Source organism: Dermacentor albipictus, chromosome 8 (genome assembly GCF_038994185.2).
Source record: "Dermacentor albipictus isolate Rhodes 1998 colony chromosome 8, USDA_Dalb.pri_finalv2, whole genome shotgun sequence".
NCBI classification, from domain to species: Eukaryota; Metazoa; Arthropoda; class Arachnida; order Ixodida; family Ixodidae; genus Dermacentor; species Dermacentor albipictus.
The window spans coordinates 62,144,964-62,158,116 of NC_091828.1; the positions used below are offsets into that span (position 1 = coordinate 62,144,964).

Below are 13,153 nucleotides of genomic sequence, written 5' to 3' on the forward strand. Positions count from 1 at the left end.
GTCAAAGTGAAGCAACAATTTCACAGTTACAGCTGCTGAAATATGCTGCAGGGGAGATTTATTGGTTAGCTCAGTTGGTTAAACGCTATCAAGCTTGTGTCTGCTGCGACGCTGCACTGCCTCCAGAATTGGCCCGCATAACAAACCACATTAAAACTATTGCACAGAAACGCATCAGACACGAGTATCACGATCGGCCACATCTCCAGGATCATCCCAGTCTATTCGGCCAGACAATCATACACGTTAAGTGCGGAAGAGAAGAGCAGAAGAAAGTTTCACTTTAGGAAAGGTAAATGGCGCACCTGTGTCGTCAATGTCTTGCTGCTTGCCGAGTGCAGCAGGGACACGTTGGCAGACAGATCGGTGCCGCTCCCTGTGGTAACAGTCCCCGGTGAAGCTCCACGTCTGAGAGGTGTTGAGAATGCTGGAGGCGAAAACGTGAATGCGCTCAGCCCGCTGCTCAAGTGGCTCACGATTCCATTGCTTTGGGACCGCTGTGATGTGTCATCAACGTCGACCGTTTGGCGCGATCGTGACACTCTGCACGAATGAGAAGGAGTAAGGAAGGAGTCAGCTGCACTGCAGGCCGATGAAGTCTGAAGCCAGACATTAAAGCTTAATTTTAAAAATCAAATTGTGCATGAATAGTTGAGAAACATTGCTGCCAAATATCGAACCAAAATGTTGAACGCTTCATTCTTTCTGCAGTTGGGACAAATAAAAATGTGAAAAATAAAGAAATCAGGGAGGAAACGTGGCACAAGGAAAAATTATATTTACCTTTATTATCGCAATGTTATGGCAACCTTCGCTGAGCAGCTGCAATTATTAAAAAGCGAAACTTTACCACAATTCCCAGTTGCCTTTGAGTGAACATGTGGAGCCAGCGGTGGATCACACAGAACACGCCTTTTTCCTTGGACAGCAGCTTGGAGTAATAGTAGTAAGCTTGGATATTTATCCGTAACAGAATATCATGACCAAATGAATAACAAATTCATGATTTGAAAAAAGAAAAGGCCTTCAGTTTGTATTGGAAGTTTTGAGCATTTGCACACGTCTAAGGGTAGGCTACTATGCTTAAATGGAAAGTCCTCACACAAATGGGGGCACTATTAGCCAGGAAAGCAAAGCTGACTCTGAGGATATGAATATCTATGCAACTATGACAAATGTAGCGAAAGGATAGAAAAAAAAAAGCAATGCCCATCTTCACGCTACTTGCTTCTAATAGCAAAGTTATGATGCGGGGCACCATTTTCTGCTGAACGCAAACCATTAGAGCTCCAAGAAGCATGGGCTGTCTACCTATACTACCTCTACAGGTGTGCTGGTTAATGGCTCCATTTTATTTGGAATCGTGTAGCGAAACGACGAGTGCTTCCTTACTATCCTAATTGCTACAAATATACATCGTCAAGCACACCCATTCCTTGAATAAAGCAAAGAGCTTTCCTGAACGGTTCGGCTATTCGCTTGCACTGAGAGTTATCGTCAATGTCTTCAACTATTTCTTTCTTTCTCGGCAATCTCGGTATCAAAGCCATCTTTTTTTTTTTGCAAGCTTCTTGCGACGCATCCACAGGTATTAAAAGCAAGATTTTGCACAGAGGCTGTGCTATATCAACACTACCTGAAGCTACGCTCTTTACATCCAAAAATGCTGTTGCACACAGCCTTCAAAGCAGGCCTTCTGCATCATTGCTTACACACGGACAACTTTCCATGCCCACACATACAGCCAATAAGAGTATTTCACTAAAATATCAGAAGGAAGTCTACTCCATGGTGACCATGGGAACAAAGGTTAGTAGACGAACTTGTGTAAATTTCATGCTTGTGGCCTTGACATTCCTATGGCTTTATTTATTATATTTTATCTACCTTAAATGGCCTCGATTTCCAAGCAGGCATTCTTTCTAAATGCATGAAGGCAATAAGACGTGTATGCATGCGTAATAGTTGCGAACTGTAGCACTTAAAATGCAACTGTTTGCTGAAAATGAATTTTCAAAGTCGCAGAGCTGTTTAAAGCCAGATTATGCAAATCCATGCACTAATCACCATTCCTGTGCTGCTTGAAGCCCCACGTCTGCAGATCTGGTAGTAGAAACTAGTGCCAGCGTTCCCTCGGGCGATTATTGTAGGGAACCACGATGCCACCAAAGCTACAGTCAAAGCGCACAGGTGAGGCCTTTGTTGTATGCAGTGTTGAGTTCGACTGTTTCTCTTATAGTAATAGCTACAAAACATCGTTCTGTATGACTGATTTTGATCTTTACAGCAGGCACATACCCAGGATTTTTTCTCGGTGGGGTGGGGAGGGGGGGGCAACCCAAGGTAGCTTCTCTATGCAAATGACAGGGGGAGGTACTTTTACTAGTAAAAATATGAATAATGCCCACAACTCGCCATAAGGACGCGTAAACTCACAAAAGAGAATTGAAATAATGTATCTCACAGGTACGCCTGTGAGATACACCTCTCCTTTACTTGGCAAACAAAAAACCACATCAAATGGGCTCGCGCAGGAAGAACACTGCCAAGAACAAGTAAACAAGCGGAAGTCTAAAATAAAGATTTCTAGTAGCATTTTTTGAATTAGCTCTGGAAGAATTATAGAGAAATATATATTTGCGGAACCATCACAGTTCTTTTGGATCCCTCGTTTACTGCTCTACCAAGTGCCAAAACCGACTCGTGTTGTTATTTGGGAAGTCGTATAACGATGCATGGTCACCAGTCCCGTACAACTGCGTAGAGCACAGGCCGCAGTGGTTCTAGACGTACTGCGCCCACCGTGGAAGGTTAGAAAAACACCCACATTAGCACAGCAGAGAAGTGGCTACATCAGACAGCTCGACTGATAACTGCAGAAGCGTCACACAAAACGCACGGACTTATTCTCTGCATCAGATGGCATTTTCTCTACTTCCTTTTTAAATAAAAAGATGTTGATCCATAAATATATTCACAAACAACGGTTAAATTTGTTAATTTTCACTTTTCCATCCTGTTTGGCTGTAGCCTCAGCTCTCTCCCTTAGTAGATAGCTTAGTTTCTCAACTCCTTGCAACTCTTGTTTCCAGTTGCCAATTGTGCACAAAAAGTGCTGTACAATTAGGGAAACGCCAGACGAGGTAACGGGTGACAGCCATATTGCTTATGGGTTTAACGGTTATTGCAGGGTCTGATGATGGACACAGTCTCGCATTATCTTATCTTATTATCTTATCTTATCTTATCTAACCTATATCGCGGGCATATGGTTCCAAGGATCAGCCTGCGTAGCACTGAGCCGTCACTCGAGGAAATAATCAAGCAAAATGAACATTTAAACGCAACTGGTGTTTTCTCCACTCACAACTTGTTCCACGAGCATACAAATGAGCTGACTACGAACCGAATCCCTTTCCTGCCCCTCGATCAATCTAAACAAAGAAGGTTGAACTAATGAAGCAACAGTGATGCACGCGATTGTTGAATAGATGGCGATATAAAAATTGTGTTGGGCATTATAAATAAAATAACATAATACAATTAAAACAATAAACTACGCCCTGCCTGCTACAATAGATGATGACAACTGAACTCATCTTGAGTTAATCGCGCAGGCACCGAATCGGTGAGAAAACTGGTCTTCACACCCCAGATGTCGATAAATACCGCCATCCAAAGGAGTGAAAAGATTGACACCATTCCACTGTGTGAAGATAGAATGGCAGCGAAAGCTGACAGCCAAAGCTCTCCAACGAAAAGCAAAGAGCTTCACCCCTGCCGCGGGTCAACCTGAAGATAACGCAACACCTGGCCGAACCCCGCCGAATGTGAAGCAGGCGTTAAGCACTCCCCATACGTGGGCTGATCCCGATGGTGGTGCAATGCCGGGCCAATGTGCGGCAATGGTGAAGCATGCGTTAAGCACTCCCCAAACGTGGGCCCATCCCGAAGATCGCGAAGGGCGCGTTACGTGTTCCCAAGCCCACAGGAATATGTGCCATTGAGCTTGGACCCTTTCTGCACTATCACCAGGATCGGCCCACATGATTTTTTCTGGTGACGGATGCCGCAAAAACTAAGGAAGTTAGTCTTATACTGCTTTCGTTGTAGAAGGCGGCAAAACGTTGACCGCCAAGTAGATTGATTTGTCAGCGCTTTAGGAATGTGTGTGGAGTGGTGGCATGGGCGGATGCAATGCGATGCGAGAGTGAAGCACAAAGCAATTACGCTGTGCTGCAACCTCATTTACACTTGAGATAAGCAGGCTAGCCGGCTATCTAGAATGGAATGTCCCAACAGAGATATGCAGAACTCTCTGCAACAATACACAGTATAAAAAAAAAAGACAAATGCATCTGGAAATGTGCAGCAATATAGTTGGTCACACAGGTGACCATTGTAAAAGATGTGAGTGCAAGCCAGTACTGGAAAAAAGTTCCTGATGTGAGCCACAGATAAAACAGAGGGATTATTCAGGCTTACTACACTGTTGAATATTATGCTCCGAAAAAGAAGAGAAGAAGACGAAGTGAGAAACGAGCGTGGAGCCGAGCGCGCGCCTGCATTTTTTTAGTTGTTTTAGCAAGCGTCCAATAAAGAAGACGTTCTCTACTTCGGCTCCGCTTCCTGGTTTTCAACATATGGTGCCGTGACCAGGATATCAGATCAACAGTTGAAGACCCCTAACGATGAAGCGAGCTACCTGAAGAGGACGACCTACCGACGCGATCAACGCGACCACGCTGCGACAGAGTCGAAGAACGATCCACGTCATCACGAGGCCTACCATTCCCGACGTGACGACATGGAAAGAATACGACGGAAGCGTGCTACCGTTCGAGCGGCGGTCACCAGGATCATCAACGACATGACAACTCTTATGCAGACGGAACCAACGCCATATGGTGAGCTGACCGACCATCTTAACCTATTGAAGATAAAGGAAACTATGCTTACGGACCTTGATAATCAAGTAGAAGAGCAGGTTACCGATGATAACCTTGAGGACGAGCTTCTCAGCGTCGGACAGTATCAAGAATCTATCGTCCTCGTGAAGTCCCGCGCTGAACGCATTTTATCCGATCAGCAAACAACGACTACGCGCGAATCTCACGATGACTTTCGTCAAGCACGCGCACACGTTAAGCTACCGAAGCTCGATGTGCCGAAGTTTCATGGTGACCCCATTAAATGGCCGGAATTTTGGGATCAATTTGAGTCTACTATTCACCAGAACCGATATATTACCGACGTAGACAAACTGAAATATCTTCGGAGCTACTTGATGGGTAAAGCGGAAGGTGTCATCAGCGGCCTGTCGACAACTAACGAGAGCTATAGCACCGCTATAGAACTTCTCAAAGAAAGATTCGGTCAGAAGTCATCATTATAGTCTGTTCCCGGCTTCTTACTTCAAGGCTCAAGAAGTCTAGAAGAACAGACATTTCGTTTAGACTTTCACTAGTAACGCCTGTATTTGTCGAAGACAAGATGCGCTGATTATAACGGAGTACCATTTCTTGCGGAAGATTTTGTATTATAAATATATATAGCAGTTTTCAGAAGCACTCCATATTCTTTTTCTTCGACGCCAAGGTTATGCAGGGATCTCACGCGAGTCTGCACTTCTTCATGCAACCTTTGAAGCCCTTCGAAATCTTCGCAAGAACGAACTTTACGTAGGTTTAGAAGGCGACGCATGTGGTCGTTAACAATCAGTGACTTCTGACCGAATCTTTCTTTGAGAAGTTCTATAGCGGTGCTATAGCTCTCGTTAGTTGTCGACAGGCCGCTGATGACACCTTCCGCTTTACCCATCAAGTAGCTCCGAAGATATTTCATACACAAACAAAGCAAAGCAAGAATGCATCAGTATGTCATCACTGTCATTGCTTGATAAAGAGATAAAATTTCTAGATGGTTTCCCTCAGCCTATGTAATGTCGTAATATCTAGGGTGGTTGCTTGGGCTAGTTGGTAATTCATGATCAAAAATAATGTTAAAAATAATGTGCATTCATTGCCGGGACTGCGGCTGCGTGCCATTCTTTGAAGATACGCAAGTTTTAGCGAGACACTGCTCACAGCTCACCAGGGAAATTGTGGAAGCTGATTTCATCAGAAAACTTGGCAGTATGTGCGTTAGTGCGCCCTCAATTGCGCTGACCCCTGGTGAAATCGCGTTTCTAAACAGATAGTAATCGTATTGCTTAATTTTTTTGGTGACCATGTTCTTGTTCAATGACTTGCTGTTAGGACACCCCCTGTGACTGTCGTATATTTTCTGCGCATGCCTCTTCTTGTATATATACACACGATGTGGCGACGCAATAAAATATTGTTGGAAGTCAGCGCTGTGTATGTCGTCTATCACTGTCCTTGTCCTTTGCGCTGTACATTATTTTTGTCGTAATATCGTAGAAATTGTATGACTTCAGGTTTTTTGTTTGAGTGATGGTATAAATACTGCTTGGACGCTCAAAATAAACAGTTGGAAGTCAGCGCTCGTGTGTGTTTTTTCGTGTTCCTCGTCCTTCATCTTGTTTTTTTTTTGTAGTGGTAAAAGTTTGCTTCTAGAAGAAAAAAAAAAAGGTAACAATGAAAAATTACAATGTTAGTGTGCCGAAGGAAAGAAGAACTATGAACTGAATGCCATTTAAATAACCCGTTTGGCTTTCTTCAAGTTTTGTAAACAGTTTGAACAAAGAGAAAATGTGCATTAAAAATGAAGCGTTTCTTTTCTTCGCACCTCAACTGCAAGATCTGCTAAGTGATATGCACTGAACAGGTTGCACACTTAAAAAACATCAAAAAAACTTAACTAGGTTATGACATCAAAGAAAATTAGTCAGATGCCCGACATCATTATCACATTTCAACCTTACACTTTACTATGCATTCATTCACAGCCACATTAACTACCCTATCAGCACATTAGGCCCCCCAATGCTTAACTCGCACACTGAACTCCTCTACAGCACTTACAAAACCAAGCTATTGGAAAACTAATGCACAGTTCATATTGCTGCAGTACCTCCTTGTTGCTTCACAGCTTTAATGCACTGTCAGTTACTTGGTTGCTGAAACATCTTGCCACTATCCTGTTAAACAGTTCACAAATCCCTTCACCATCAAGTGTATTTTGCAGTGTTCTTGGTCTAAACATGAATTCTAATTCGCTGTAGTTTTTTTCCTACCTTTAATATGCAATTACGGTCGACACACCGCATATTTCTAGACTTCATCTGGACTGCTCTGCCATCTTACATTTGACACTCTTGCCTACGTTCAAATCGGAGCCGTTTTCCTAGTCACTGGATTATTTTCATATGTCTCCTTGGAATACTGTTCACTGCTTATAGTTTTGGCATTTTGTTGCCCATTTCTGCATTAAGCTTCGCCTAATATAACAGTTGTGTCATTTTAATACTGTTAGCAATCACTGTGTAAACTGACAAGGAACCCTGCGAGGCATCAACTGATAAAAAAGAAAACTTGAGAAGGTCAACTGTCCTCATCAGTACAACGAAAAGATGCCCAACAAGTTGTGTAAACATGCCTGAAAAGGACAAGGCAACCATTAACAAATAGAACTTTGCGATAGAGCAAACTGAATGGGGCCCCTATTGCACTTACAGAATAAATAATGCTGTCATAGTGAAATATATATATGCATGTGGATGAGGAACACATTCCATTGGCTAAATCAGACAGTGTATGGAAAAAAGAAACAAAGAAAAGACAGCCTTGTTACTCGTATTTTGTTCTTGCATATTTTCTGATCGACCAAGCGTGCTCTCGCAGGAACAGTCGCTGTTTTTGCTGTCACAGAAGCCCAGTTCACTAGCACAGCTAGAAAGGACACTAAAGAGACACCTGATTAATCTATACCGTTAACCTATTTCTTCAAAACTATATTTCCATTAATTTCATGGTAATAAGTTCATTATTAGGAGAGTAAACGATGATGAAAGTTCTATTTGTATGAGCTTCACACAGAAAACGCGGTGGCGGGACGTCAAATGCGACGTTACAGACTTCATAGTATTTTCTCTTACTCCGGATGCCGTGGCTCATTAATTATTCTTGCAACCTGGCAAGTTCTGTCTACGGCTCTTTTAGAACACAATGTAGTCCATCTTTGTCATGAGGAAGTTAAGGCTCGAGCAGTCGCTTTCAAAGTCTGACATCACTGCAAGCGGTTGCGGGAACTTGAAGGCGCCGTTGCCACCCGCATTTCACCTTTCCCTATTTTCCAGGCTTATCAAGCCTCCTCTTGCCAATGGTAGAATCAAACTTAACAGTACAGCTCAAACTATGTTTTTTTTAGTGTCCCTCTAAGAAGGCTTAACAAGAAGTTGCCCCCCCCCCACCTCCCCACCCCCCACCCCATTCGAGAACACACAAAGTGGTTTCAGCGTGTTCGTTGTGAGTGCCCCCTCCCCGTCAGGTGGTATTCCTATTGTGGTATGGAAAGTTAAAGTCTGAATGAAAAAGGATGCCAAAGGCAAGCTGTTAGCTGAGTAATGGTAACATCTGTTTTCACTTTTGACTCTAGCATGACTTCTTTCTTGGTGACGAGAACAAGCCCCACCACATTATTCAAACTGCCTCAATCATGATCTTGGCAATGTGAATCTGAGCTGCTCCCCCATGATGGTGCTTCATAATGAGACTAGTTCATACCACTGCTCTTCTGAGCAAATACCATCACCTTTAAACAGCGTGATTTTTGGTTGCAAAAAGTTTTGTGTCTCAATGACAACAAATATGCAAATTTCAAGTTAGTAGGTTGTAGGCTGGGCAAGTATCCATGAAAACAAGAATTGAACTCATGGGGCCCTCCAATACTGTCAGTACGTCACAGCAAAACCATACCTAATTACACTTAACAGCTGTGGTATTACAAAACTGTAATTATTAACGATTATAACTGCTGTGAAGTTTTTTTTCAGTCCTTTAAAATTCAGTCGACAGGCATTGGTCCATTCTTGTCAGTACCAGACGGTCTTGGGGGTTAAAGAGCAGGCAGCATTTTTTTTTAGTGGAGTGAAAGAATAAAAAGAAAAGAAAATTTGAAATAAAATCTTGCAGAACCGGTTCCATGGGTGTGCCCTACATGCAGGAGATAGCATCAAAGACTGAATTCAAATGCTGAAACCGGATCATTTGCAGGCATTACGTGGGTTTTGTGCCCTTACATTTTGAATACTAACCAGACATGCAACTGGAAATCTTAGATGAGGGGAGGAACAACCTGCTTTGCCTGTACGCCGTGGCCCCTTTACACACGTCTGTGCTGTGCAGATGTGCTTTTCCTCAAAAGCACTACAACACATGCCAACACATAATGGCAATTGTGATGCATACTAGTATCACCATAATGTGTGAAAGAATAGCATACCTAGCAAACTGTGAATGCTAAAATTCGTACAAAAGGATCCCACTGACATGGCAATGAAGGAAATGGCATGCAGTGCTTTTATTAAAGCTTGCCCCTAAGCGCACAGATGTTAAGGGATGCATACACACTTTATTAAAGATCATTTACCTTTAAACACAGCAGCAAATTTGGAAAAGCACAATCTGATAAGGAACACACTGTTTCTAGATCACAGGAACTGATTCAAATGAACTTGCTCAAAGGAGTTACTCTTCTGGTGTCCTTTCATAATCGGAAGACTTCAAGTGGTATGGTTGGGGATGGATGAGTGAACGCCAAGAGAATTTTTTTCCTTGAAAGCCCTACGAAGCATTCATAGAATCATAAAATGAGCAAGAATTCGTAAATGTTACAGAAAATTTTGGGGAGCTGGCAAGTACGTATGCATGACTGCTTCGCCCACGTCCAAACTATGCATACGTGCTGCTTTCAGACCTGCTGGAACAAACATCACAACAGCTGCCCCTCACACTATTATGGTGGTTTGTGTAGAAGAAACAATTACAAACACTAAATTAATTTTAAAGCTGGGCTCTGGGGTCAATCACAATTGACATAACAGTAGCAGCTGAGTTAATTACATGCCAGAAGCTAAACAAATAATGGTGATTTCTAATTAACTCATACTCCAAATGTGGTCCACGTAGGGATAGATAAATAGCATCAGAACAGCCGGCGACGCCATTTAAGACAGACCTCTGACATCAAGGTTGAATGTAGAATCTGTTGCGAGTGGCTACGAAATGCCCTTCTTATTTGAATCACGTGCTCTTGAATCTGCACAGTTATCAGTCCTAAATGTAGCCATACTGATTATAGAGAGTGCATCGTCAATTTCAGTACTGTCATTGCCACCAACAGCTGTGTCACTATGTGCCACTGTGTCCCTGGACCACGGAAACATGGTTGCAGCAACCTCTTGTCATAAGATGACGTGCTATTATGAGGTTTTATAATTTCGCTTAACGAGGCCAAGGGAAACCGTGCTAGTTAATGCAAGTCTGGTAGCAGTACATGTGCTTCACTACTAGCAGCAATTGAGGTTCAGGTTCAAACACATTCAGGTACAGTACAAACACACGTACGCAAACAAGTGCAGAGCAATCATTGCAGTTCTGAGGGAAAATAATTTTGAAAGAACTACGTCTGCGATCCAACTGCACACACACACACATACACAATGCCTCGGAAGTGGCCGTTAGGCAGTACGGTTTCGTCATGGTTTCGCTTTCTTTCTTTTTTTTTTTTCATCCCACGTGCAGACCACATGCGCGCAAGCGGCCTCCCGCAGAGCAATCGAGAGCAAACGCAAGAGGCCTTCACCGCAGCGTGAGAGGCAGACAGACGGCACGGCCTGTCAAGCGTGCCGGCCTACATATTTCCCGCCTCTCGAGAACTTCAATCGGGCGACAGGACGGCGCGTTTTTTGAGCAACCGTTCCAATCCGGCAGCCGTTGGTGCGGCGTTAAGACGCGTGTCCACGCGGCTCGACCGACGCCCGTCGTTTCTCGCCGACCGGCCGGCGCAAGATCGAAAGTGAGAAAAAAAAAAAAGCGCACGTAAGGCGCAAACAGGCGATTGCAAACTGCAAACAGAAGCGCCCGGTGGTAGAGAGATAACCACGACAACACGAAGCGGATATGCATCGGGAAGGTCGAGATGTCATAAAACACGACATGACAGGCCGAGCAAAGTTCTTTTCAGGGCTCGCTCGTTGCCGAGTCGGCGCGGGACGCGGATGCGGCCAGGCAGACTTGCGCAACGGGCGCTTATTAGGAGGGAACGGAGCGCGGCGTCTCGCTCGAAACACACCTGGCGCACATAGGTGCTCGTCTCGGCAGCACCTCGCGACGCACGGCTTCCGTTGCAAACAAACAGCACGTGAATCAGCGTAACCGACAGCTGTTTTCGCTTCGCAGGGCCGATCGGTTTGCGTAGACCGTACCAAAGCGATCGCAGCCCGTGCTCAGAAGCGGTAGATGTTTCTCACTGCATCGAGTGCCGTTATGGTATAACATAAAGCGAAACGAAAGCAATCACGTTTACATGCTGCTGCTGCTGCTGCTGCTGCTGCTTGTGGTCCTTTTTACGTGACTGTGAACACACGCGTCCACTCACCGACGTTTGCTGCTTCGATGGTGCCCGTGCGCCTCCTCGCAGCGGCAGTTGTCGCCGCTGCAGCGACTTCGGAGCAACATCGTCTGGCCGTTTGACGGCGGGCAGCAGAAGATCAGGGGCGGAACTCCCTTTGACACCGTTTCAGCGGGCCACTTTCAGATCCATTCCGGGCGTCGCCGACGGTGCAGCGAACGTAGCGCACGCACGCACGACCCTACGCCGCGTTCATCGGCACCGTAGTCGTAGCGTGGTGACGAGCCTGGCGACGCGACGACGTCTGCAAGTTTCTGGACGGTAGGCCTAGAGGAGGAGCGCGACAAGGTTCGCTCCCTAGAGGTGCGAGACGACGACCCACGCCAGTGGTCCTCAAAATAAGCCGCGCTGGTACAACGGCAACGGCTTCAGCTGTTCACCATGGCGACGAGGACACGCTGCTTCTTTTTCGTCATTTCCCGGCCGCAAAGCGAAAGCCATAGATAAAAAATAAGATACGTTTGTCGGGGCGGCGTCGCTTCCGCGTCCATGCAAGAAGCGCCTCCCTCCAGCAGCTGAGAGTGTGGTCGACGCGGCGAGGAGAAAACGCTTTCGACATGCCGTGTGGTACTTACTCGTTTTACCGCTTCTCTTGGGGTGGGCGAGTCAGAGCCGGCCGTCACGTGCGGGCGAGCAGGTAACATTCAAACAAGTAACGACGAAAGAAGCGCGCGGATTTCCCAGAATTCAGCTGTTATTGTATACACGCAATAGAGCAGTGTCAACTATTTTCTTCTACTGTGTCATCTATCTCAAGCTCGTGCCATGCGAGTGCACCGTGGTCTACAAAATGAATGATAAAACATTATAATTTAGTTTTTATTATTATCAAGCAGCTGATTCCTAAGGTAATAAATTGAAAGTTTCTTCCTCCTCGCCGAACAATTGTTGAAATTGAGTAATTTTAGAAGCATTGTATTCCATTGTCCAAACTGTGCGTTCCACAATTGTAATGATTTTGCCAAGGCAATCGTCAACAGAAGTTTGTGGTTATGGTTAGGTTAGTCGGGCATTGTTTGAGCGTTCGAAAGTCGGTTCTTTTGTTTGTTGTCATGTTTTATGGTCACCTCGACTGCTCGGTCGTTTGAAGACGTCAGTTTACAGTCACAGCTCATGGTCACTATGAAGATTGTGTGCTATACTGTATTAAGTTTCTGTGAATAATTGCAAACCACTTTCGACGAAACTAGGGCTACGATGTGATCAGAATCAAGATCCGAACGACTACCACATGTAAATACAAAATAGTTCTTCACTAGCGCCACCACAACGTGGGACTCCGAGATTAATAATTGGCCTTAATAATTTGTGTCGCCAAGGTGGTGTCCAAAAACCCGACGTATGCGCTAAATGAGAAATTCTGTGAGCCTACGAGGCTTCCGAAATTGTTTCTGCCAGATTCAACCTTCAAAAAGAAAGCCTTCAAAATTTGCATTTTATATCTAAAGAGCGTCATGGTAGAGTGGGAAACTCTATGGGCATGAAGAAAAAAGCAACATAAAAGAGGGCATTACGTCACATTTTGAAGCCGGAAACGCAGCCATGTTGGTGAGCCATT

General features: G+C 44.7%; 1 protein-coding gene across 1 annotated transcript in view; it reads right to left on the reverse strand.

Moving 5' to 3' along the window:
- LOC135921778 (uncharacterized) overlaps window positions 1-11,859 on the reverse strand; it is a 60,430-nt gene extending 48,571 nt beyond the window's left edge. The window contains exons 1-2 of the mRNA XM_065456085.2: window positions 11,563-11,859; window positions 306-543 (exon numbers count right to left, since the gene is read on the reverse strand). Of these exons, the coding sequence (XP_065312157.1) occupies window positions 306-543; window positions 11,563-11,642 (318 nt within the window). The 5' untranslated portion in view covers window positions 11,643-11,859. The remainder of the gene's footprint in view (window positions 1-305; window positions 544-11,562) is intronic.
- Window positions 11,860-13,153: the final 1,294 nt, after the last annotated feature.